The sequence below is a fragment of the Leopardus geoffroyi genome, chromosome D3 (genome assembly GCF_018350155.1).
Source record: "Leopardus geoffroyi isolate Oge1 chromosome D3, O.geoffroyi_Oge1_pat1.0, whole genome shotgun sequence".
Classification (NCBI taxonomy): domain Eukaryota; kingdom Metazoa; phylum Chordata; class Mammalia; order Carnivora; family Felidae; genus Leopardus; species Leopardus geoffroyi.
The window spans coordinates 10,103,510-10,125,028 of record NC_059339.1 but is presented as its reverse complement, the minus strand read 5'-3'; the positions used below and the strand labels follow the sequence as shown (position 1 = coordinate 10,125,028).

The 21,519-nt window shown below is 42.0% G+C and overlaps 1 protein-coding gene across 5 annotated transcripts in view; it reads left to right on the top strand.

Annotated features, from left to right (window-relative positions):
• Positions 1 to 21,519, top strand: part of HECTD4 (HECT domain E3 ubiquitin protein ligase 4) — a 194,455-nt gene that overhangs the window by 48,433 nt on the left and 124,503 nt on the right. For all 5 annotated transcript variants that reach the window (XM_045457014.1, XM_045457012.1, XM_045457013.1 and 2 more), the window contains exons 2-6: positions 10,572 to 11,089; positions 15,419 to 15,508; positions 16,539 to 16,669; positions 19,149 to 19,257; positions 20,161 to 20,299. In XM_045457014.1, the coding sequence (XP_045312970.1) occupies positions 10,572 to 11,089; positions 15,419 to 15,508; positions 16,539 to 16,669; positions 19,149 to 19,257; positions 20,161 to 20,299 (987 nt within the window). The remainder of the gene's footprint in view (positions 1 to 10,571; positions 11,090 to 15,418; positions 15,509 to 16,538; positions 16,670 to 19,148; positions 19,258 to 20,160; positions 20,300 to 21,519) is intronic.

Below are 21,519 nucleotides of genomic sequence, written 5' to 3'. Positions count from 1 at the left end.
TGTTACACATATTGGAGTTACATAATTTCCTTTAATTTGATACATTTTTTTATATTTAAGAACAGTGATTTTTTTTTTCTCTTACTAAAATATATGCTGAGTGTTTGAATAGATCACAGTATGGTAGTCTTTAAGTATGTGATGCAATCAGTTAACAAAGTTCATCTCTTCAGAGATCTTTTTCTTTAGTCCTAACAAACGAATCCTTGATCCATTCCTGTTGAAACAGCAGATGCACTTTTCCTTCTAGCTTATAGCTGATCCTGTGATAGAGGTATGTACTAGACCTGGTGGACACACATGGAAGCTCATTCTGGAAAGGGGGGGGGGGGGAAAGTAAGGAAATCGGATTTTTTTCAAAAGCAGGTGACCGAGCTGAATTTTGAAAGGTAGGACTTAGCCCGATGGGGTGAATATTCAGGCAACAAAAGCAGGCAGATGGGGGGAAAAAAAATAGGACCCTGGTCATGGGGAAATGACAAAAGATGAGAAAATCAGGCAGGGCCAGGTCGAGAGAGAACTTTCATGCAAGAATTGGAACCATGATTCCTTAGATGCTGCGTCCTCACCATTCTTGGTTGTTGTTGTTTAAGTTCTCTCTATCCCCAACATGGGGCTCAAACTCATGCCCCTGAGATCAAGAGTTGCGTGCTCTTCTCACTGAGCCAGGCAGGCTCCCTGAATCTTCACAGTTCTGGTAATCGTGCCGTCAGCAGCAGGAGTGTGAAGATGTGGGAGAAATCAGTGGACCAAGTTGTACAGGGCTGATCCAAAGCCGAACAACCTGGGAACAAGGCAGGGCCCATTCTAGTTTTGTCACCAAGCTAGGGGCTAAAACTTCTAAATTAAAGCGTGCAACTTAATCATGTTATCCGTTAAAGACCCTTTTTACAAACAGATGTTGAAAGAATTTGAACATGTGTATTTCTAGGACTGGATGGGGATATGCAGATTTGGGGTCTAATTCAATTGATAAGTGATCCACTTTTGATTTAGGCTTTCGTATTAGAGCTAGAATTCCATCCTTCCATTCACAATTCATTTACTTGGTTCACTTGAGATCTTCTATTCTGTGAATTGCCATATGCAATTATGCAATTCAATTTGGCCATGATTGCCATCTTCATAATGTGAAAAACGGGAAAACTTACAGAAGGACTTAAAAATTCACCCTAACATTTGAGAGGGTTTCCGTATTCTGTTGCCTTTCCTGAAAAATTTTGTGTTGAGTTTGCAAGACCAGCCAGTTGATCCGCTTTGAAATAACAACCCAGGTATAAAGTCCTTTTTATGCTGACAGGTACATCTAATGAATTGGTTAATGTAGCCGATCAGGAAGTATAGTAATTCATCTGTTTGGAGCTTGAGTGATCCTGAGTTTCAGTGTATGTGCTGCCAAGGCAGGCATAGTCCTGAGTTTTAAGTATCCTTTCTTTTCGGAGAGTGAAAGGTTTTATTGTTTGTTCATAGCTCCCAGTATCTGCAGTGTCTTCCCTGTCCCACGACTCAATCTTCCCTCCTAACCAGGAATCTAACCAGCCCCTACATTATTTGCTGCCAAAGTGCAACAGATGGAACTAGTCAGCTGATGTAAGGACTATGTAGCCTGTGGTTTTCATGATTTTTTTGTCAGATGTCCCCCAAATTTTAAATATATCACTCGTCACTATTTGTTTGACTACCAGTTATTTAAAAATAGCATTTGCGGGGTGCCTGGGTGGCGCAGTCAGTTAAGCGTCCGACTTCAGCCGGGTCACGATCTCGCGGTTCGTGAGTTTGAGCCCCACGTCGGGCTCTGGGCTGATGGCTCAGAGCCTGGAGCCTGTTTCCGATTCTGTGTCTCCCTCTCTCTCTGCCCCTCCCCCGTTCATGCTCTGTCTCTCTCTGTCCCAAAAATAAATAAACGTTGAAAAAAATAAAAATAAAAATAGCATTTGCTTTAGAAAAATCACCCCTGTAGTTATGATTGCTTAAATATGAACTCTTGAACTTATCACTTTTTTTGTTTGTTTGTTTGTTTGTTTTAATGTTTATTTTTGAGAGAAAGAGAGACACAGAGATGGAGAGTGAGCGGGGGGAGGTGCAAGAGGAGGACACAGAATCCGAAGCAGGCTCCAGGCTCCGAGCTGTCGGTACAGAGCCCGGTGTGCAGCTCAAACTCAAGGACTGTGAGATCGTGACCTGAGCTGAAGTTGGATGCTTAACTGACTGAGCCACCCAGGCACCCCTGTTTCTTTTTCTCTCTTTCCACCGCCGCCCCCCCCCCTATCTTTTTTTTTTTTAAACAGAGAAAACCCGTGTTTCTATTACCACAAATACTAATGACATTTTAAATTGAACAAGCGTGTTTTACATAGTCCTAATTATAGGGTATATATAATTAGTTTTTTTTAATGTTTATTTTTGAGACAGATTGTGAGTGGGGGAGAGGCAGAGAGAAAGAGGGAGACAGACTCCGAAGTAGGCTCCAGGCTCCGAGCTGTCAGCACAGAGCCCAATGTGGGGCTCGAACTCCCGAACTGCAAGATCATGACCCGAGCCGAAGTCAGATGTTTAACCGACTGAGCCACCCAGGCGCCCCAGGGCATATACAATTCTTATACTGCTTTTTGTTTGGTTTCAACTTTGTTTTAGTTACTGCATAATATTCCATTGTCATATGTTATCTTTTTTAAGTTTACTTACTTTGAGAGCAAGAGCATAGGCAGAGAGAGAATCCCAAGCAGGCTCCTCACCATGCACGCAGAGCCTAACATGGGGCTCAAGACCACAAACTATGAGATCATAACTTGAGCAGAAATCAAGAGTTGGATGCTCCACCAACTGAGCCACCCAGGTGCCCCTAATATCATGTTTTAATTGAGCACTTTTTAAAATTTTTTTATTTTTATTTTATTTTTATCTTATTTTTATTTTATTTTTTAATTTTTTGTTAAGGTTTATTTTTGAGAGAGACAGAGAGAGAGAGCATGAGAGGCAGAGAGGCAGAGAGAGAAGGAGACACAGAGCCCAAAGCAGGCTCCAGGCTCTGAGCTGTCAGCACAGAGCCCAATGCAGGGCTCAAACTCACGGACTGTGAGATCATGATCTGAGCTGAACTCGGACGCTGAACCGACTGAGCCACCCAGGCGCCCCATTAAATTTTTATTTTTCAAGTTTCATTTATTTTTAAGTAATCTGCACTCAATGTGGGGCTTCAACTCACAACCCTGAGATTGAGTTGCATGCTCCACCAACTGAGCAAGCCAGGTGCCCCCAATTTATTTTACTATGCTGGTTTACCGAAGATTAATTCCTATTTTCTTTCTTTCTTTTTGATTTTATTCTTAAGTAATCTGTACACCCAATGTGGGACTCGAACTCCCAACACTGAAATCGAGTTGCATGCTGTACCGACTAAGCTAGCCAGCCAGCCAGCCACCCCTGAACACTGCCCTTTAGATGTTGAGATTGCTTCTGTTCTTTCCACTCAAATAAAACTGTAGTGAACATTTCTGTATATTTTATTTCTGGAAATTTTTTTTTTTAGGGTAAATTCTTAGAAATGAGATTACTTTATTTCTTTCAGAGGTAGGCTCTGATAGATCTTTTAATTTCTTGACCCTTTTAGAGACTTCCCTCCCTATTCCAAACAGTGAAGTAGATGGATATTGATATTTACATTCAGGGGAATACAGTAGTTCATGCCCTAATCTTTTCTGTTAATTATTGGTTTAGTTAATTTCTTTATATATAACATGCTCTAATACTTTAAAAGCCTCTCTGTGCTTTTTCTTACTACCACAATTACTTGAAATGTATGTTGGCATTTCATATTTTACATCATGGCTGGCAGGTGTATGTTCGTGTATTTTTCCATGTGGAAAATGGAAAGAAATTGGCTGAAGTGAGCAGATCCTCTATAACTGCTCTTAGGTCAAATACTGGAATTTTGTTCAAAGCTAGATTTGGCTGGCAAATTCTACCCTGTTGGGCTTTCTAGAATGATTGTTGTTTTAGCTTAAACTTGTGTGTGTCACCTATGACTTTTAAAAAGTACTTTAAGGCTACAAGTCGCTTTGAAAGTCCTTCCTTTCGTTGGGTGACTTCATTATCACCAAAGTACAGTTAGTGACCCTTCCTTCTGATTAAGTATGACGGGGATCTTCCCTGTGTCTTAAATAGCTTTCCCCCTTCTTAAAGAAAAAAGTATTCCTTTTCTAAGGACATTCTGGTCTTCTGTCTACTTCGAGCAGTTACTGAGAGCAGTGGTTTTATAGCAGGATCTGAGACCAATCATTTAATATTCATAAGTACCAGAATAGATTCTTCATAGTGGACTCACTAAAACTCCGAGGTATGAGGTCTTTGAGCTGATGTTTGGCCATGACCTTCAAACTTAGAATTCTGAAAAACAGCCATGTAGCGCACAGTTCTTAGTTTTTCTAAGGGGCCATTGGAATGGACAATGCTGAGTAGTCTAATGGATTTCTGAAAGCATAGTGTGCTTTAGATACTGCTAAATCAATAAACACAAGTCACTTAAGTGTGTATATTATATAATATTTGGTTAATTATAACTCAGATCCTTTCAGAATATTTGTCTTTCAAGTGGAATGCCAAAATATAACTGAAGTACTTATAAAAATAGAATCACAAAAAAGTGCAGAAGTATTTTTTTTTTTTTCAGCTAGTCTTAATACTTGGAGTTAAGTATAGATTCTGTCATATTTTATGAACCATGAAATATCACATTTTAGAACCTCTTATGTTTAAGATTGATAATAAAAAGAAATAGCTGAATTTAATGTTACTAAGCTCTTTGATTCTTGAGTAATAAAAGCCTGTATTGAATCTTTAACAGTTACTTCATATAACTTGAGATGATCAGTGTACCATAAGTAAAAACGTATGTAGAAGACATGTATTGTATATCAAAGAGTTGTATTCAGCGGAAATTACAAAACAATATTGGAAAGGCTTGTAAGAACGCAACAAAATTTGTTTTAGATGTTCATAGCTGGAAAGACAAATTTAAAGTTTTGTGATTTTCTTTTCTTTCTTTCTTTTTTTTTTTTTTTTTTTTAACAACATTGAAAAATACCTTGGTCTTTGGTGGTTGATTTTATTTTATTCTTTTTACGTTTATTTTGTGAGAGCGCTTGTGTGCGCAAGCCAGGGAGGGGCAGAGAGAGAATCCTCAGCAGGCTCCACACTGTTGGCACAGATCCCAACTTGTGTGTGGCTCAGTCTCACACACAATGAGATCATGACTTGAGCGGAAATCAAGAGTAGGGCACTTAATCAACTGAGCCACCTAAGTGCCCCTCGTTGTTGATTTTAATATTGGAGGTTGGTTACTGACTTTTGAGTTGATATCCTTAAAGGAAAAAAAAAACAAGGGCAGTCTACCTTCCTTGGATATGATTACAGCTTCAAGGTAGATGGTTGCCCTTGAAATAACAAGCACCTTTAAAAAAAAAAAAAAAATGATATCTTTCTGCTGTGTGAAAAATAAAAGGGTGATTTATGTTTGAATCCAGACAAAAGGTAGAAAAACAGTTTGTGACTTGATGGTAAGACCTTTAATCATTATTTGTTTGATCCTGTTGTATTAAAAACTAAGGGGGCTCCTGGGTGGCTCAGCCAGTTGAGCGTCCGACTTCGGTTCAGGTCATGATCTCACGGCTCGTGGGTTTGAGCCCTGCATCAGGCTCTGTGCTGACCGCTTGCTCAGAGTCTGGAAGCTGCTTCAGATTCTGTGTTTCCTTCTCTCTCTGCTCTTCCCCCTGCTTGCGCTCTGTCTCACTGTCTCTCAAAAATAAATGTAAAAAAAAATTTTTTTAAACTAAAAACTAACTAAAAATGGCCCTAGTTCTTAATTTTAACGTGACCTGCAATATAGCTTTACCCAGTAAAACCTAGTTAAATACAGATCTAACCTGGTTGGAATTTTTTTCCTTTAAAAATTATCGTACAGTGAAATTGACCTTTTCAGAAGGTATACTGTTGTATGAATTTTAACACATGTATAGATTCACATCACAACCACCACCAGGATACAGAACCCTTTGTTCATTCCAAAAAACTTCTTCATACCATTCCTATATAATCATAATCTGACTGTTCCCCCTAACCTCTGGCAATCCCTGAGCTCTTCTCCATCATGATAGTTCTATTTTTTTTCCAGAAAGTCATGTAAATGGAATCAAACCGATGCGACCTTTTGAAATTGGCTGCTTGTACTCAACAAAATGCCATCGAGATTCATTGAAGTTGTGTGTATCCGTTTTTATTGCTAAGTCATTGGTTGAAATTTTATTGTTTACTTATTTAACTTTTTAAATTTATATCCAGGTTTAGTTAGCATACAGTGCAACAGTGATTTCAGGAGTAGATTCCTTAATGCCCCTTACCCATTTAGCCCCTTCCCCCCTCCCACAATCCCTCCAGTAACCCTCTGTTTGTTCTCCCTATAGGAGTCTCTTCTGTTTTGTCCCCCTCCCTGTTTTTGTTATTTGTGTTCCCCTTCCCTTATGTTCATCTGTTTTGTCTCTTAAAGTCCTCCTATGAGTGAAGTCATATGATATTTGCTTTTCTCTAATTTCGCTTAGCATAATACCCTCTAGTTCCATCCATGTGGTTGCAAATGGCAAGATTTCATTCTTTGTGATTACCTAGTAATACTACACACACACACACACACACACACACACACACACACACACACACACCCCACATCTTCTTTATCCAATCGTCCATCAATGGACATTTGGGCTCTTTCCATACTTTGGCTATTGTCGATAGTGCTGCTATAAACATTGGGATGCACGTGTCCCTTCAAAACAGCACACCTGTATCCCTCGGATAAATACCTAGTAGTGCAATTGCTGGGTCATAGGGTAGTTCTACTTTTAATTTTTTTTGAGGAACCTCCATACTGTCTTCCAGAGTGGCTGCACCAGTTTGCATTCCCACCAGCAGTGCAAAAGAGATCCTTTTTCTCTGCATTCTCACCAACATCTGTTGTTGCCTGAATTGTTAATGTTAGCCATTCTGACTGGTGTGAGGTGGTATCTCATTGTGGTGTTGATTTGTATTTCCCGGATGATGAGTGATGTGGAACATTTTTTCATGTGTCAGTTGGCCATCTGGATGTCTTCTGTGGAGAAGTGTCTATTCATGTTTTTTGCCCATTTCTTCACTGGATTGATCATTTGTTTTTTGGGTGTTGAGTTTGGTAAGTTCTTTATAGGTTTTGGATACTAAACCTGTATCTGACCTGTTGTTTGCAAACATGTTCTCCCATTCCATGGGTTGCTGATTGTTTACTTTGCTGTGCAGAAGCTTTTTATTTTGATGAGTTCATTTGCTTTTGTTTCCCTTGCTTCCAGACACATATTGAGTAAGAAGTTGCTGCGGCCGAGGTCCAAGAGGTTTTTGCCTGCTTTCTCCTCGAGGATTTTGATAGCTTTCTGTTTTACATTGAGGTCTTTCATCCATTTTCAGTTTATTTTTGTGTATGGTGTAAGAAAGTGGTCCAGGTTCATTTTTCTGCATGTTCCTCTCCAGCTTTCCCAGATCCATTTGCTGAAGAGACAGTCTTTATTCCTTTGGATATTTCCCGTTTTGTCAAAGATGGGTTGGCCATATGTTTGTGGGTCCATTTCTGGGTTCTCTATGCTGTTCCGTTGATCTGAGTGTCTGCTTTTGTGCCATGAAACTTTATTTTTTTTTTAATATATTTTTTTTTAAGTTTGAGAGTGTGAGCAAGCGAGCAAAGCAGGGCGGGGGGGGGGGGGGGGAGGGAAGGGGAGAGACAGACTCCCAAGCAGGCTCTGCACTGTCAGCACAGAGCCCAATGTGGGGTTAGAACTCACACATTGTGAAATCATGACCTGAGCCAAAACCAAGAGTGGGATGCTTTGCCAACTGAGCTACCCAGGTGCTCCTGTTGGTTGAAATTGGCTGGCACTGAAGTTCAAATTGCTTACTTTTTTTTTTTTTTTTTTTAAACTATGAACTGTTTTCAGATACACAAAATATGTTTTTTGAATTGGAATTTGGTTTTTATTTATAAGTAGGCTCCACACCCAACGTGGGGCTTGAACCCACAACCCTGAGATCAAATCACATGCTCTATTGACTGAGCCAGTCAGGCGCCCTGGAATGTGTCTTTTTAAACTGAACATTTTTTCACTTCCGTGACTTGCATGTATGGCTAAGCAAGGCAGATACAAGGTTTACATTGTTCTGGAAGTTCTTGTTATTTTATTGGGTTATTTTGAAGGGCAAAATTTGAGGTAGTAAAATTATTTTGGGGGCGCCTGGGTGGCGCAGTCGGTTAAGCGTCCGACTTCAGCCAGGTCACGATCTCGCGGTCTGTGAGTTCAAGCCCCGCGTCGGGCTCTGGGCTGATGGCTCGGAGCCTGGAGCCTGTTTCCGATTCTGTGTCTCCCTCTCTGACCCTCCCTGTTCATGCTCTGTCTCTCTCTGTCCCAAAAATAAATAAACGTTGAAAAAAAAAATTATTTTGCAGGTTTCTGAGAGAAATAAAGTGAACTATATAACCTTTTAAAATGTCAGTGCCAATGACAATTTTTTTTTTTTTTTTTTTTTTTTTTGCTTTTATTTCAAACCTCTTCCCACCCTTTTTTGGTCTGAGAAACAGATTCCTCTGGCCCCTGATACTGTTTTAATGTGTTTGCTCCTAGAGTGTCCTCCATTGTTGCTTACAGTAGTTTGTTCATTTTTTTAGTTTTTGTCTTCAAAACTTTTTAAAATTTTATTTTTAATTTACATCCAAATTAGTTAGCATATAGTGCAACAATGATTTCAGGAGTAGGTTCCTTAATGCCCCTTACCCATTTCTTACCCTTAGCCCATCCCCCCTCTCACAACCCCTCCAGTAACCCTCAGTTTGTTCTCCATATTTGAGTCTCTTCTGTTTTGTCCCCCTTCCTGTTTTTATGATTTTTGTTTCCCTTCCCTTATGTTCATCTGTTTTGTCTCTTAAAGTCCTCATTTGAGTGAAGTCATATGACTTTTGTCTTTCTCTGACTAATTTCACTTAGCATAATACCCTCCAGTTCCATCCACGTAGTTGCAAATGGCAAGATTTCATTCTTTTTGATTGCCGAGTAATATTCCGTGTGTGTGTGTGTGTGTGTGTGTGTGTGTGTGTGTGTGTGTAATATGTATACTACATCTTCTTGATCCACTCATCCATTGATGGACATTTGGGCTCTTTCCATACGTTGGCTATTGTTGATAGTGCTGCTATAAACATGGGGGTGCATGTGTCCCTTCGAGACAGCACACCTGTATCCCGTGGATAAATGCCTAGTAGTGCAATTGCTGTGTCACAGGGTAGTTCTACTTTTATTTTTTTGAGGAACCTCCATACTGTTTTCCAGAGTGGCTGCACCAGCTTGCATTCCCACAGTAGTTTGTTCATTTTAACCTAGTTGAATTTATATGCGCAAACTTTTGGCATCACCAAGTTTAATTCATTTATTTTTAAAAGTTTATTTGAAAGTGAGCACATGTGTGCATGCAAGCCTGAGAGGGGCAAGGGTAGGGGAGAAAGCGAGAGTGAGAATCCCAAGCAGTCTCAGCACCATCAGTGCTCGGATATCATAAGATCTTGAAATGGAGTTGGTTGCTCAACCAAATAAGCCACCCAGCAGGCCCTAATTCTATTGTTAAAAAAATTTTTAATGTGTATTTACTTAGAGAGAGAGAGAGAAAACGAGAATGAGCAAGGGGAGGGGCAGAGGGAGGGAGACACAATCCGAAGCAGGCTCCAGGCTCTGAGCTGTCAGCACAGAGCCTGACGCGGGGCTCTAACTCACAAACTGAGATCATGACCTGAGCCTAAGTCCGACGCTTAACTGACTGAGCCCCCCCCCCCCCCCCCCCCCCCCCCGCCATAATTCTCTATCTTGATAGCTGGTTCCTTCCTTGATTGAGGATTTAGTGGTTTTATTTCCCTAGTTGCTGAAGATCTAGAGAAGCTCTCCTGGTAATTGTAGGTTTTGGCAAGAAACTAGTAGTGATTCCTCTGTCCGTATAAATCTGAATAAATCTATACCATGTCACCGATTGAAATAATGGATTAACAGTAGTAAAAATGGAGTGTTGTTCAAAATCAAAGAACCATAAACTATCAATTATTGACTAGGTATATTCGATTTTGAAGATAAAACTTTGTTCTTTTCACGTATAATCCACCTGGTAAGCGGAGTCAGACTTACGTGATAACTCGAGCATTTAATTAAGATTTGTACCTCCATTTTCTAGAGCAAAGTAACTTCTGAATTCCACACTTCACTATTTTTATGATTTGGGCTCTTTTAGTTAGGTCTGATATTACTTTTAATTGGAGCACTAGCAGAAACGCCACAAGGAGAAAAATCTCCATCAGCAACTACCTGGCTTTATGGCACATATTTTCACATTTGGCCGCAGTTACGATGATTTACGTGGACTGTTTTTAGACACCATTGGCTAGACTTGCTTCCGCAGGTGAAAGCGGTGGTGAAAACCATGCACACGAACTTGTTTGTTTGTTTGTTTGTTTCCTCCCTTAGATTTTAACATTTGAGACCAAGAACCCGACGGAATTAGCCGAACGTTTGCGCTCTGTGTGTGGCAATCAGAGCAACGCCTACGCCCGCCTGCTGGAATACCGCCTGAACGCCTTGCGAGGACTGTGGAATGCCCAGCGCCAGCTGGCCTTGGAGGAACAGCACGAGAGAGAGAGTTCGGGTGACGAAGAGACCCTGGCCCTGCTCAAACGCCAGGGCTTGCTACAGCAACCCGAGCAGGCGCCCTTCACGTCTCGGATGGGGCTCCTGCTGGTCTTCCCCCTCATTCAGTCCCAGAGCAGAACGGACCCCTCCCTCTGTAACATAACTGCCGAGGTGCTATTGAACTGCCTTCGCGACTGCCAGCCTTTGAGCCTGACCAAGGAGCCCGCCGACTGTCTCAATGGCATCGAAACTCTGCTGTGCTCCTGGCTGGAGGACGCTCCCGACCTGGGCCGACACGTCCCACATAAGCAAAAGGAAAATGCTGCTGCCGCTCTGGTGGCGTTAGCATGTGCCAGGTAAGGGCAGTCAGACGTACCGCCTGCTGACGTGCTGCCGGGGGTGGGGCGTGAGTAAGAGGGCAGGCCCGTTTGATGAAGTCGACACGTCCAGGAGGCCGCCTTGGTTGGCAGCATTGGATTCCCCAGCCTTGACCGCGCAGAAGATGCCCTCACCGAAACTTGGCACCAGGAACCCCAGCTGGAGGCTAAAGCTCCAGTTTTTGCTGTCTGCTCTCCCGTGATAAAGCTGAAACAGCTTAAAATGGAGAGCCAACCCTTGTGGTTATCTACTCGCCCCTTGGATGATGAGCGTTTTCGGGGCAGTAGTTAGTGGGGGTGGCATATCTGTATCTCTCCTGGGAGGACGGTCAGAAAACTTGTAGTGCTTTTAATTTTTTTTTCCACGGGTGTCTCTAAGGAGCGTGTCGGCAAGTGAGTGGGTTATTATCTGGACTCAGTCCCACAGATTTGGTCACAAGTTCTGTTTCTGGACCCTGATGCTTCCGTTAGTTTAATGGAAAGATCTCTCTGTATATGTCCGATTTAATAGCGTGCCATCCTTTGTGCGTAAGCTGATGTTACTGATTTCGTATCAATAGGAAATGTGCTCGGAGTGACTTTTCCAGGAGAGGATTTCCACGTTGTCCTGCCCGATAACTGTATGTTCATTGGCACATAGTGAGAAAAAGGTCCACTGCCCTTACTTCTAAGCTAGTTGTCTAGAGACCTTTTAGGGACCATGGTCTGACAGATTAGTGTCACTAATTAACGTCACAGTAATCTGTCCCTCTTCTTCAGAATTTTCTTTGAGTTCTTTTTTCTTTTTATCTTCTTTTTTTCTAATGTCTATTCTTGAGAGCGAGCACAAGCAGGAGAGGGGCAGAGAGGGAGACACAAAATCTGAAGCAGGCTGCAGGCTCTGAGCTGTCAGCATGGAGCCTGATGTGGGATTCGAATTCACAAGCTGTAAGATCATGACCTGAGCTTCATGAAGTCAAACACTTAAGTGAGTCACCCAGGAACACCCCCCTCCCCTTTGTTTTTTCTTTTCTTTTCCTTTTTTTTTTTTTTTTTTTTTTTTAGAGCAAAGTGTATGTGGGAAAATTCTTCTTGGAGGATTGTGAAGTTCTTAGCTATAAGACTTCTTTCCCTGTTTTTATGGCTTCAGAGTTGACCTTCAGATGGTTGACTATCAAGCTGTTTTTTAAGGCAAGATGGCACCAGTATTTGTCAGTTTCTTTGCCCTGCGCAAACTGTCTTAGCCTAGTTTCAGATCCCTGAAGACTGTAGATTGTGGAAATCCTGACATGAGCTTAATTCTGGAGACATTACTGGGTGGTACCGAAATAAGTTCCCCTGGAAAGGCTTTATATTGGATTGATCTGTATTTTACAAGCCCTAAATAGATTTATTATGAATACAAAAATCTCATTTAGAGAAAATATGCTTTTAGGTAGAACTGTCTTAAGGCAGATTTAGAATGTTAGGAATAATCATCAGCTCTTGAATTTTAAACATTTTTTTTGTAGTTATTGAACATAGGATCATAAACTTTACTTTTTGTGCCCACATTCAATCTGCTAGTTATTGGAATTGCTTCATGTGCTTGAGATTCCAAATTCCACTCAGAAATGTTGAAATGAGTGTTTTTAGTTTCCTCTTGGTGTTTTTTTTTTTTTTTTTTGAGAGAGGGCACAAGTGAGTGAGGGGCAGAGAGAAAGAATCCCCTAAGAGACAGAAGTGGGGCTCACTGGGGGTTCGTGTTTTACCCAAAGCGGGGTTCAAACTCACAAACTGTGCGATCATGACCTGAGCCGAAGTCAGATGCTTAATGACCAAGGCACCTAGGCACCCTTGTGTTGTTTTTAAAGATTGTTCCTACATTGTCTTGCCAATATTGCCCTCTGTCCTGGACTGTATTTACCTCAGAAGTCTTAAGCTTTTCAGTTGGGTTATCTACTTTAATGAAGTTATTAGGGACCTAATTGAACTTCTGAGATTGATGCTTTCAAAGACCAAACATTTGCATATTTTGAAGATGTTTATTCGTTCAGCCAACTAACATTTATTGAACACCTTTGCCAGGAACCTTGCTAGGTTTTAGGAACATAGTGACTCATGGTTTGATACCTTGCAGTTGAACGGACTCTGGGCGATTCACCTTGTAAATAACTATTGCTCACTTTCCGTGTGCAAGGTGCCCTTGTAGGCAGTGGGGATCCAGCAGTGAGCAAGATCATTGGTGCCTAAAATTGCAAAGTTGCCATGCATAAGATCACTTCAGAGAGGGCTGCTCATTTGTAGGAAGACCTAGCAGGATATTTTGCTACAGAATGACTAAGTGGAGGTGGGACAGCATTTGTTACAGCCTAGGGAAGGCCTTACTGAAGTGGAGCAGAGGCCGGGAAGATGACAAAGAGCCAGCCAGTGACCGAGTGTCGCGGTCAAGAAAAGCAACAAGTGGCACAACTCGGGTGCTCTTTCTGTGCTTGGTGTAGTCGAGGGGACAGCAAGGTAACCAGCTGGAAGGCAGTGGGAGAGAAAAGGGACAGGTGGGGAGCTTGGCAGGGTTCAGATCCTGGAGGGGCTTAGGAACCAGGGAACCAGTGGCTGTGTGGCAGGTAACTATACCTTACAGTTGGTTTCATGGCCTTAAATGTTCCAGTGTGCTTTTGCCCCTTTATTTCAACCTTGTTGCACCCCAGGGACGTCTCCCTGTTGGAGACATGAAGAAGCAAAAGTCCATAGGAATTAAGTGACAGGTTTGAGATGGGGCAGCTGGTGAGTGGCCAGACTCCCAGCTTGAGCGTTTAGACCCTGTCTGCTGCCTTCCCTCTTTATATTGTATTGCTCTTTGGTTTTGATTTTTTGAACACCAGAAGTAGTGAAAGGGATGCTTAAGAGGAGGACTTTAAACCTACTCGGTCCAGTGTCCGGTATTCTGTTTCTTTTAGGGTTGAGGTATAGGCTACCCAGCAATTAAAGCCTTGGCTAAGAGAATAAGGCAGCGATCCGAAGTCAGCCTATCTGATACAGGTGATCATTTCGTTCAGGAAATGTTCTGTGGTGATTTATACTTAGGATCTGGCCAGGTAAGTCCCATGCATCTTAAAAGCACCTTCTTTTAGATCCTGCTGACCATATTCTAGATTTCCCAGAGTCTTGAGTCTTGGGAACCAAAAGGAAATTGGGTAGTGGTGAGCTCTGCGAGTATTACAATCACATACTTCACAGCAAGGGAAGCAGAAGGAACACCTCTGAGCACAAAATCTTAATTGTGTGAGGCCTGGCTGGCTCAGTTGGTAGAGCCTGTGACTCTTGATGTCAGGGTCATGAGTTTGAGCCCCATGTTGGAGGCAGAGTTTACTTAATAAAAAAATTAAAAATTATTGGAATGTATTCCTCTTCAGTCATATTTAATGTGATGGGATTTGGGGAGAGTTATGTAAAATGGATAAACTTGAAGATATTTAAAAACTAAGCTTGGAGGTGCCTGGGTGGCTCGGCTGGTTAAGCGCTTGACTCTCGATTTCTGCTCTAGTCGTGGTCTCCTGGCTCATGAGATTGAACCCGGCTTTGGGCTTTGGCCTAACAGTGTGGAGCCTGCTTGGGATCCTCTCTCTCTCCCTCTCTCTGCCTCTCCCTAGCTCCTGTTTCTCTCTTTCTCTCTCTCTCTCTCTCTCTCTCTTTCTCTCAAAATAAATGAATGAACTTAAAAAATAAAACAAAAACTAAGCTTGGAAATACTGTTAGATTATTTATTAAATGTAACTGCCTTCTGTAAAATCTCTCTCCTAGGCTAGAGAAGGACTTGATGAAATGGTGTCCAAGCATAATCGCCACATGTTCTTTGTGTTTGAGCCTTCTGTTTTGAACTTTTGTGTTGGGGGAACTCGTTTACAGATGCAAGGAGAACATCCTAATTGGCATAATTGGTGCTGCTCATAGAACTTTTTTTAAAAAAAAATTTTTTTTAATGTTTATTTACTTTTGAGACAGAGACAGAGCATGAACGGGGGAGGGTTCAGAGAGAGGGAGACACAGAATCTGAAACAGGCTCCAGGCTCTGAGCGGTCAGCACAGAGCCCAACGCGGGGCTCGAACTCCCAGACCGCGAGATCATGACCTGAGCCGAAGTCGGACGCTCAACTGACAGAGCCACCCAGGCCCCTCATAAAACTTTTCGTATGAGTCAGTGGTAATCTGTACGAATCAAGTATATTTTGTACAATACGTCTTCTGATTGGTGGAAACAGACCCCTTCTGGAACCTTCTCACGTGGCTAATAAAATCAACCTTCTTATTTGACTTAGCAGTTGTGACGATTTTCTTTCCTTTTATTTTTAGGGGATCATTGAAGACTTTTGTCCATACGGTCCATCTGTTACAGAAACAGACTGATCTGGGGTCCCTGCCTGTAGCCGATGTACTGTATAGGTAAGTTGTCACTTTGGATCCTTATCTTCTTCCTCCATGAGGGAGATTTGTACATAGTCTCTTTTAACAGGTAGAGAGCTCAACTGCTTAATTAGTGATTCATATTTTAAAATAAGAATATTATCCTATTCATCTTAAGAATTCTGTCTCCTCTTTCCTTTTTTGAAAGTGTTCCTAGAGCGTGTTGTTTTTTAGTTTCTATTTTGTTTTTTTTAAAATGTAATCGCTTATAGTGAATTTTTATTATAGATTTTAAGATCCGTGAAAGTGTAAAGAAGAAACTGAAAATCATTTATAAGCTCATTACCCAAAGATAACCATTCCTAATGTTTTAGTGTATGTGCCTCCCAATCCTTACCCTAACTACCCCCCACTACGTATATATAAAACTTATACATTTTATACACAACTGTACTTAAAAAAATTTTTTTTAAATAAACTTTTACTGCTTATTTTTGAGAGAGTGAGAGAGAGATAGTGGGAGTGGAGAAGGGGGAGAGAGAGAGGGAGACGCAGAATCCGAAGCAGGCTCCAGCCTCCGAGCTGTCAGCACAGAGCCCAACGCGGGGCTCAAACCCACGAGTCGCGAGATCATAACCTGAGCTGCAGTTGGACACTTAACCAGCTGAGCCACCCAGGTGCCCCAGTGTTTGTTTATTTTTGATAGAACACAAGGTGGGGAGGAGAAGAAAGAGAGGGAGACCCAGAACCTGAAGCAGGCTCTAGGCTCTGAGCTGTCCGCACAGAGCCCGACGTGCGGCTTGAACCCACAGACCATGATGAGATCATGATCTGAGCTGAAATCGGTTGCCCAACTGACTGAATCACCCAGGCGCCCCTATACACAGCTGTACTTTTATTATGTTTCTGTAAGCATGGATTTGTAATTTTTAAATTTAAAAACATGACTGTTTTTTCCAGATACGTATTTGTTCAAAACTAGTTATCTGCTCTTTGAGAGGACTTTCATTTTCTTGCTGAAATGGATAGTTTCCTTGTCTTCATGATTCTCCCATCTCCCCGTTTTTAGGCTGTTGCTTTTGGAAGGGGGGCCTGGCTCCCCCTCCTGTTTGCTCGGTGGCAAACACATAGTATCGTGGGGGTATGAAGACATGTTGCCTGCACCAGATAGTAGCACCGGCTCCAGTTCTGAAAATAAAGGTAATGTAGGGGTTTTGCTCCTGTGACTGAAATTAAGATGTGAAAAGAATGGCCTTGGATCATTGTGGCAAACGATTTGGGTAGAACTCTGTTCTCTTCACTAAAAGCGCTAGGATCCTATACAGTGAGTTCTTTGTCTGCTTTATCAGTAAAAGTGTAAAAGCTGATGCTCAGGGAGGTAAGAAAATGGATAGGTTTTACTATCGCAAGGGAAAGGGATCATCCATACGCTTTAGCCAAGGAGCCTTGAATTACTGCAGTGGACTCCTGGGTATTTGAGTTTGAGCCTGGGAGCCTTAAGTTAAATTTTTATGTCCATGAACAGAAGGTCAGATCTTGCTGCCTAAGCCTGATGCTGTTTCTTTTAGTAACTTACTATGTGTGTGTGGTTGAACCCTCTGTCCTAAAAGGGGCGAGATTGAGGGGAGACAGATTGTTCAAAGGAGCATGGATTAAGTATCTCCTTTAACAAAATGGGCTGGATTAAAATGTTGTTACACTTTCAGAAGTTTTCCATATCAGTTTATTGTGATCTCCGTGAAAATGGCAGAACTTCTCTTAATTGACCTTCACTTACCTGACTTGTTGGATGAAGGTGGCCTCTCCGTTTGTGTGGTAGAAGTACTGAGCGGTGCTCTGGCACCCCAGGCAGGCTGCTTCTAGCTTCCTTCTGTGGAGGTGCAGGCTCACCAAGAGTCTACCTTGCTCCCAAACCTGTTAGTTGTTGTAGCTGGTATTCTGTCATTAAACAACATTATGTAACTGATGAAATAGGAATTTAAGACGCCCCAGGAAATTGTTTCTAAGACCTTCAGTTTTCTTCTGGAAAGACTCAAAGTGAATCTCTAAGAAATTTGAGATTACTTGCATTTCTCACCCTTGATGGGGAAACTTCCTGGACAGCCTTAAGGGCATGGGATGCAGTCTGAGAGGCAGGCCACCCCTGCACCTCTCATCCTGGGGCCCGTGTCTTTTCGTGTCCACTGTTGCTTCCAAATAGTCATGTGAGCTGGTAAAAGGAACCAATGGTAAAATGGATCTGATGCAACTAGAGTCAACAGGAGAAGCAAAGAGCCTGTAAAACCCAAGAAGTTCTTAAACATTATAGGCTGAAATTTACATCTTCAAATGAAACCCAAACCCCTTTGTTTTCTCCCTTTACTTCTTTTAGTATCTACCTTGGGGTAGTTTCTTACGGAGGATGATGGTGTTAAACTGGTCTGCTTGGTTTTCACTCCCTTGTACTTTTAGTTTTGCTTCCACCTAGAGAATATTTTTCTTAGAATTTAAAAAGTAACCTTATTTTTAATACGGAAACATCTAACAGATATAGAAGTTGAGAGGATGCTTTAGTCAACCCCTTGCACTCCTCACTTGGCTTCAACAAGTATCAACTCGGGGCCAATCTTCTCTGTCACTTTCACTCCCACCCCTTGTCAGACTCCTCAGAAGGCCCTAGGCCTCTATCTAAAGAGGAACGAATAAATAGATTTTTATAGGTTCCAAGTTAAAATACTCAAGGAAAGAAAATATTTTAAAAACGATTACTCACTTTAACGGTCTTTTGAAGAAGCTAATAGTTACAAATGGTAGTTGTCTGGAATTCGTAGACTGAATTCTTAAGATAACAGCATATTCATTACTAAATATGAGGGCTGTGGTGTTGGATTTCCTTTAACAGGACAGGTAGCAGACAAATTTAACCATGGTGAAATGGTGAGGAAAATACTGAAAGTTTTATAAGCTGTCTCTTTAGGACAAATTCTTGAGGGTAAATTAATAAACTGTTGACTATTCTATGGAGTAATATGGTTTTTAGCTGGCAGTGGATACAGCTAAGGGGGAACAGAGTCACTGGATGGGAAATCCACAGAAGCAGACTTTAGGTCCATGAGTTTCATTGGTATGCCAGCATAATAGCATTTGCCGTTTATGGAACACTGGTTTTGAACCAGGGGCCTGTGGGTGTTCCCCTGTGCTATCTCCTTTAACCATCACAGTGACTCTTGAGGTACAGAGTAGTCTCATTTTCTGGATGAAGAAACTGAGGTTCAGAAGGGCCTAAGATCAACTAATAACTGCCCAGAGCTCTTAAGAGCTCATGGCTTTTTAACCACCGGATCATTACTGAAAGTCCTCGAGTCTTAGTCCTCTCAGATTAGAATTAGGAGTGCATAACTTTGACTCTGTTTTTGCTATTCAAAAAGACAGGAAGAAAACTTCTGGCAGGTAGAACCAGATTCCCCTGCTATTATCTATCTGACCTCTTTGCCTGACGTTGGTTCCTGATCCCACATACATTCTAGAGGCTTGATTTGGGGGTTTGAGCCATCTTTCCTGGAAGTCACACTGAAGCATTTATTTTAGAAGTGGGAGATTATCTTTCACTCAACCTCCTAAGGCTTTTTCACTAGAAGCATGTTTATAATTTCATTAGAAAAATCATGTATATAATTTACCTGTGAAAAAATGATTTCAGATGCTGACTTAGGGCGCTGTCTCACGGCGGATGGTCTCTACCTGTATACTACTAACTCAGTTGGAAGAGGAGTAAGCAAATTGGGGTCTGGATTACATGGTACTCTCAGGTCAGTTGCATGGAACTTGCTGAATGATTTGGCTGGAACATTTCCCTTCTTCCATAAACCTCTGTGAGGAAGATACCTGGGGATGCGGATCTTCCCTTTCTGTTCCCCCCCTCCCCCAACCCACCCAAACAAAGACTGACTAGTAACTAAATAAGTCTGGACAATTTCATGTAATTTGATTTTTCTTGGATTAGTAGACTCTTGTTCTGTTAATGCATTTCAGCTTTGTTTGGACTCTAGCTTGGTAGCCCTCAGGTCATTGTTTCTAGCCAGAAATTCCTCTATGATCCAAACTGTTACAATATTCGTGCCTTCTCCATGTTGATGAATGGACATTTTTCTAGTTCAGTCTTTTTAAAAAATTTTTTTTATTAACGTTTATTCATTTTTGAGAGAGATAGGCAGAGAGAGAGGGAGACACAGAATCTGAAGCAGGCTCCAGGCTCTGAGCTGTCAGCACAGAGCCCGATACGGGGCTTGAGCCCACAAACCGTGAGATCGTGACCTGAGCCGAAGTCAGATGATTAACTGACTTAGCCACCCAGGTGCCCCTAGGTCAGTGTTTGTGTACTTGGATTTGACCGTGGATTAGCCCTACTTTTCAGTGGGGATGTCAGATCTGTGAATTGCTGCCACAAGAAACCACAGTTTGAGAGGCTTCTATATATTTAATTAGATCTTTTCCCCAACTTTTTTTCTGCTGTAATTTGTTGTGGAAAATGAATATTTGCTGTAGTGTCAGTCGCAAAGTTAACGTAATACACGTACTCTCCTTTAGATGTTTTGCATACTTAGTCATTTTTTAAAAATCAGGTGGAAGATGTTTGCTGTAGCGCATTGTGTGGTTTCCAACAACCGCCTGGCTACTCAGCCTGTGTGTTTTCTTCCCCCCCCACCCCACAGAGGTTTTGTGTACTGCCGGAACGAGGAGCTGGAACCAGGATGGGTCGCTTTCGGCAGCGGCGGTCTTCTCCACCGGCCTGTATCTTTTGATAACAAACCTCACTCCCTTTTCCAAGTCATTGACCAGAATACCCTTCAGGTAAAAAGAAAACCAAGACCTTGTCTGTTATGTTTTGGAGACCGTAAGGGAAGTTCCTGACCTCATCAGAGGGAAGAAGCGTACAGTTGAGGTAGTTTCCTGCCGCAGCGGCATCCTTCTAATTGTCACCATTGGGGCATTCTGGTTTTTTCTCTGGTGTCTTGGAGTTGTCCCACATGATCTAAGTGAATGTGCTCTAGTTTCTAAGGCCATTACCAAGCTTTTAGGATTAAAAAAAAATTCTAGAGAGTCAAAGATGTTACACGTACGAGCTATCTTGTTCTTTTGCCAGGTCTATTTTGGGGAGGGTATCATTTCCTTATTTGATTTGTTCTAAACAGCCTTTCTGAAAGGAGTTTGGATAAAATCCTCATGTGATTAGGGATTCAGAGCTCATCTTGACTGCTTCCAAACATAGCACCCTATCACCATACTTGCTGGATTGTGCTGAAATCACCTGCTTTTGTGTTTCTTCCCCACTACCATGCATCCCTTTAGATCTGGACCCTATCTTCCCTATCTTTGTGTGCTTACAATGGAGCACAGTGCCTAGCATTTGATTGATGATGATGATAGTAGTAACTGTCATTTATCCATGTCTGTCTCTGTGCTGAGCCCTGGTCTAGGCAATTTACATACACTTCTTCTCCTACCTATGAGGTAAAACTGGCAGTTTCACTTTACAGACAAGGCAGCTGAGTCTAGGCATTTTGTAAGTGCTCGGCAAGTGGGGTTTTTTTTTCTTCTTTTTAAAATTTGTTTTGAGAGACTGTGCATATGCACAAGTGGGGGAGGGGCAGAGAGAGAGAGAGAGAGAGAGAGAGAGAGAATGAGAATGAGCATGAATCCCCAGCAGGCTCCACACTGTCCTCGCAGAGCCTGACGGGGGCTCAGCCTCATGAACTGTGAGATCATGACCTGAGCCAAAATCAAGAGTTGGATGTTCAACCCACTGAGCCACCCAGGCGCCCCTTGGCAAGTGTTTATTGTTGGAGGAAGGAATGTAGCTCAGAGGTCAAGGGGCTTGTCCAGGGTCACACAGTAATTAATGGTGGCATAAGAACGTGAACCCATGGTTCTTAGCACTAGAGTGAGCTTTTTATATTACAACTTCCTGCCTTTCAATGGAAGTTGAACAGAATAGTTACAGTTGCCATCTGTGGAGTGAATTCCCTGGGAGAAGTCCCCTCCAGGAGTTCAGTGGAATGTTACTTCTGCTT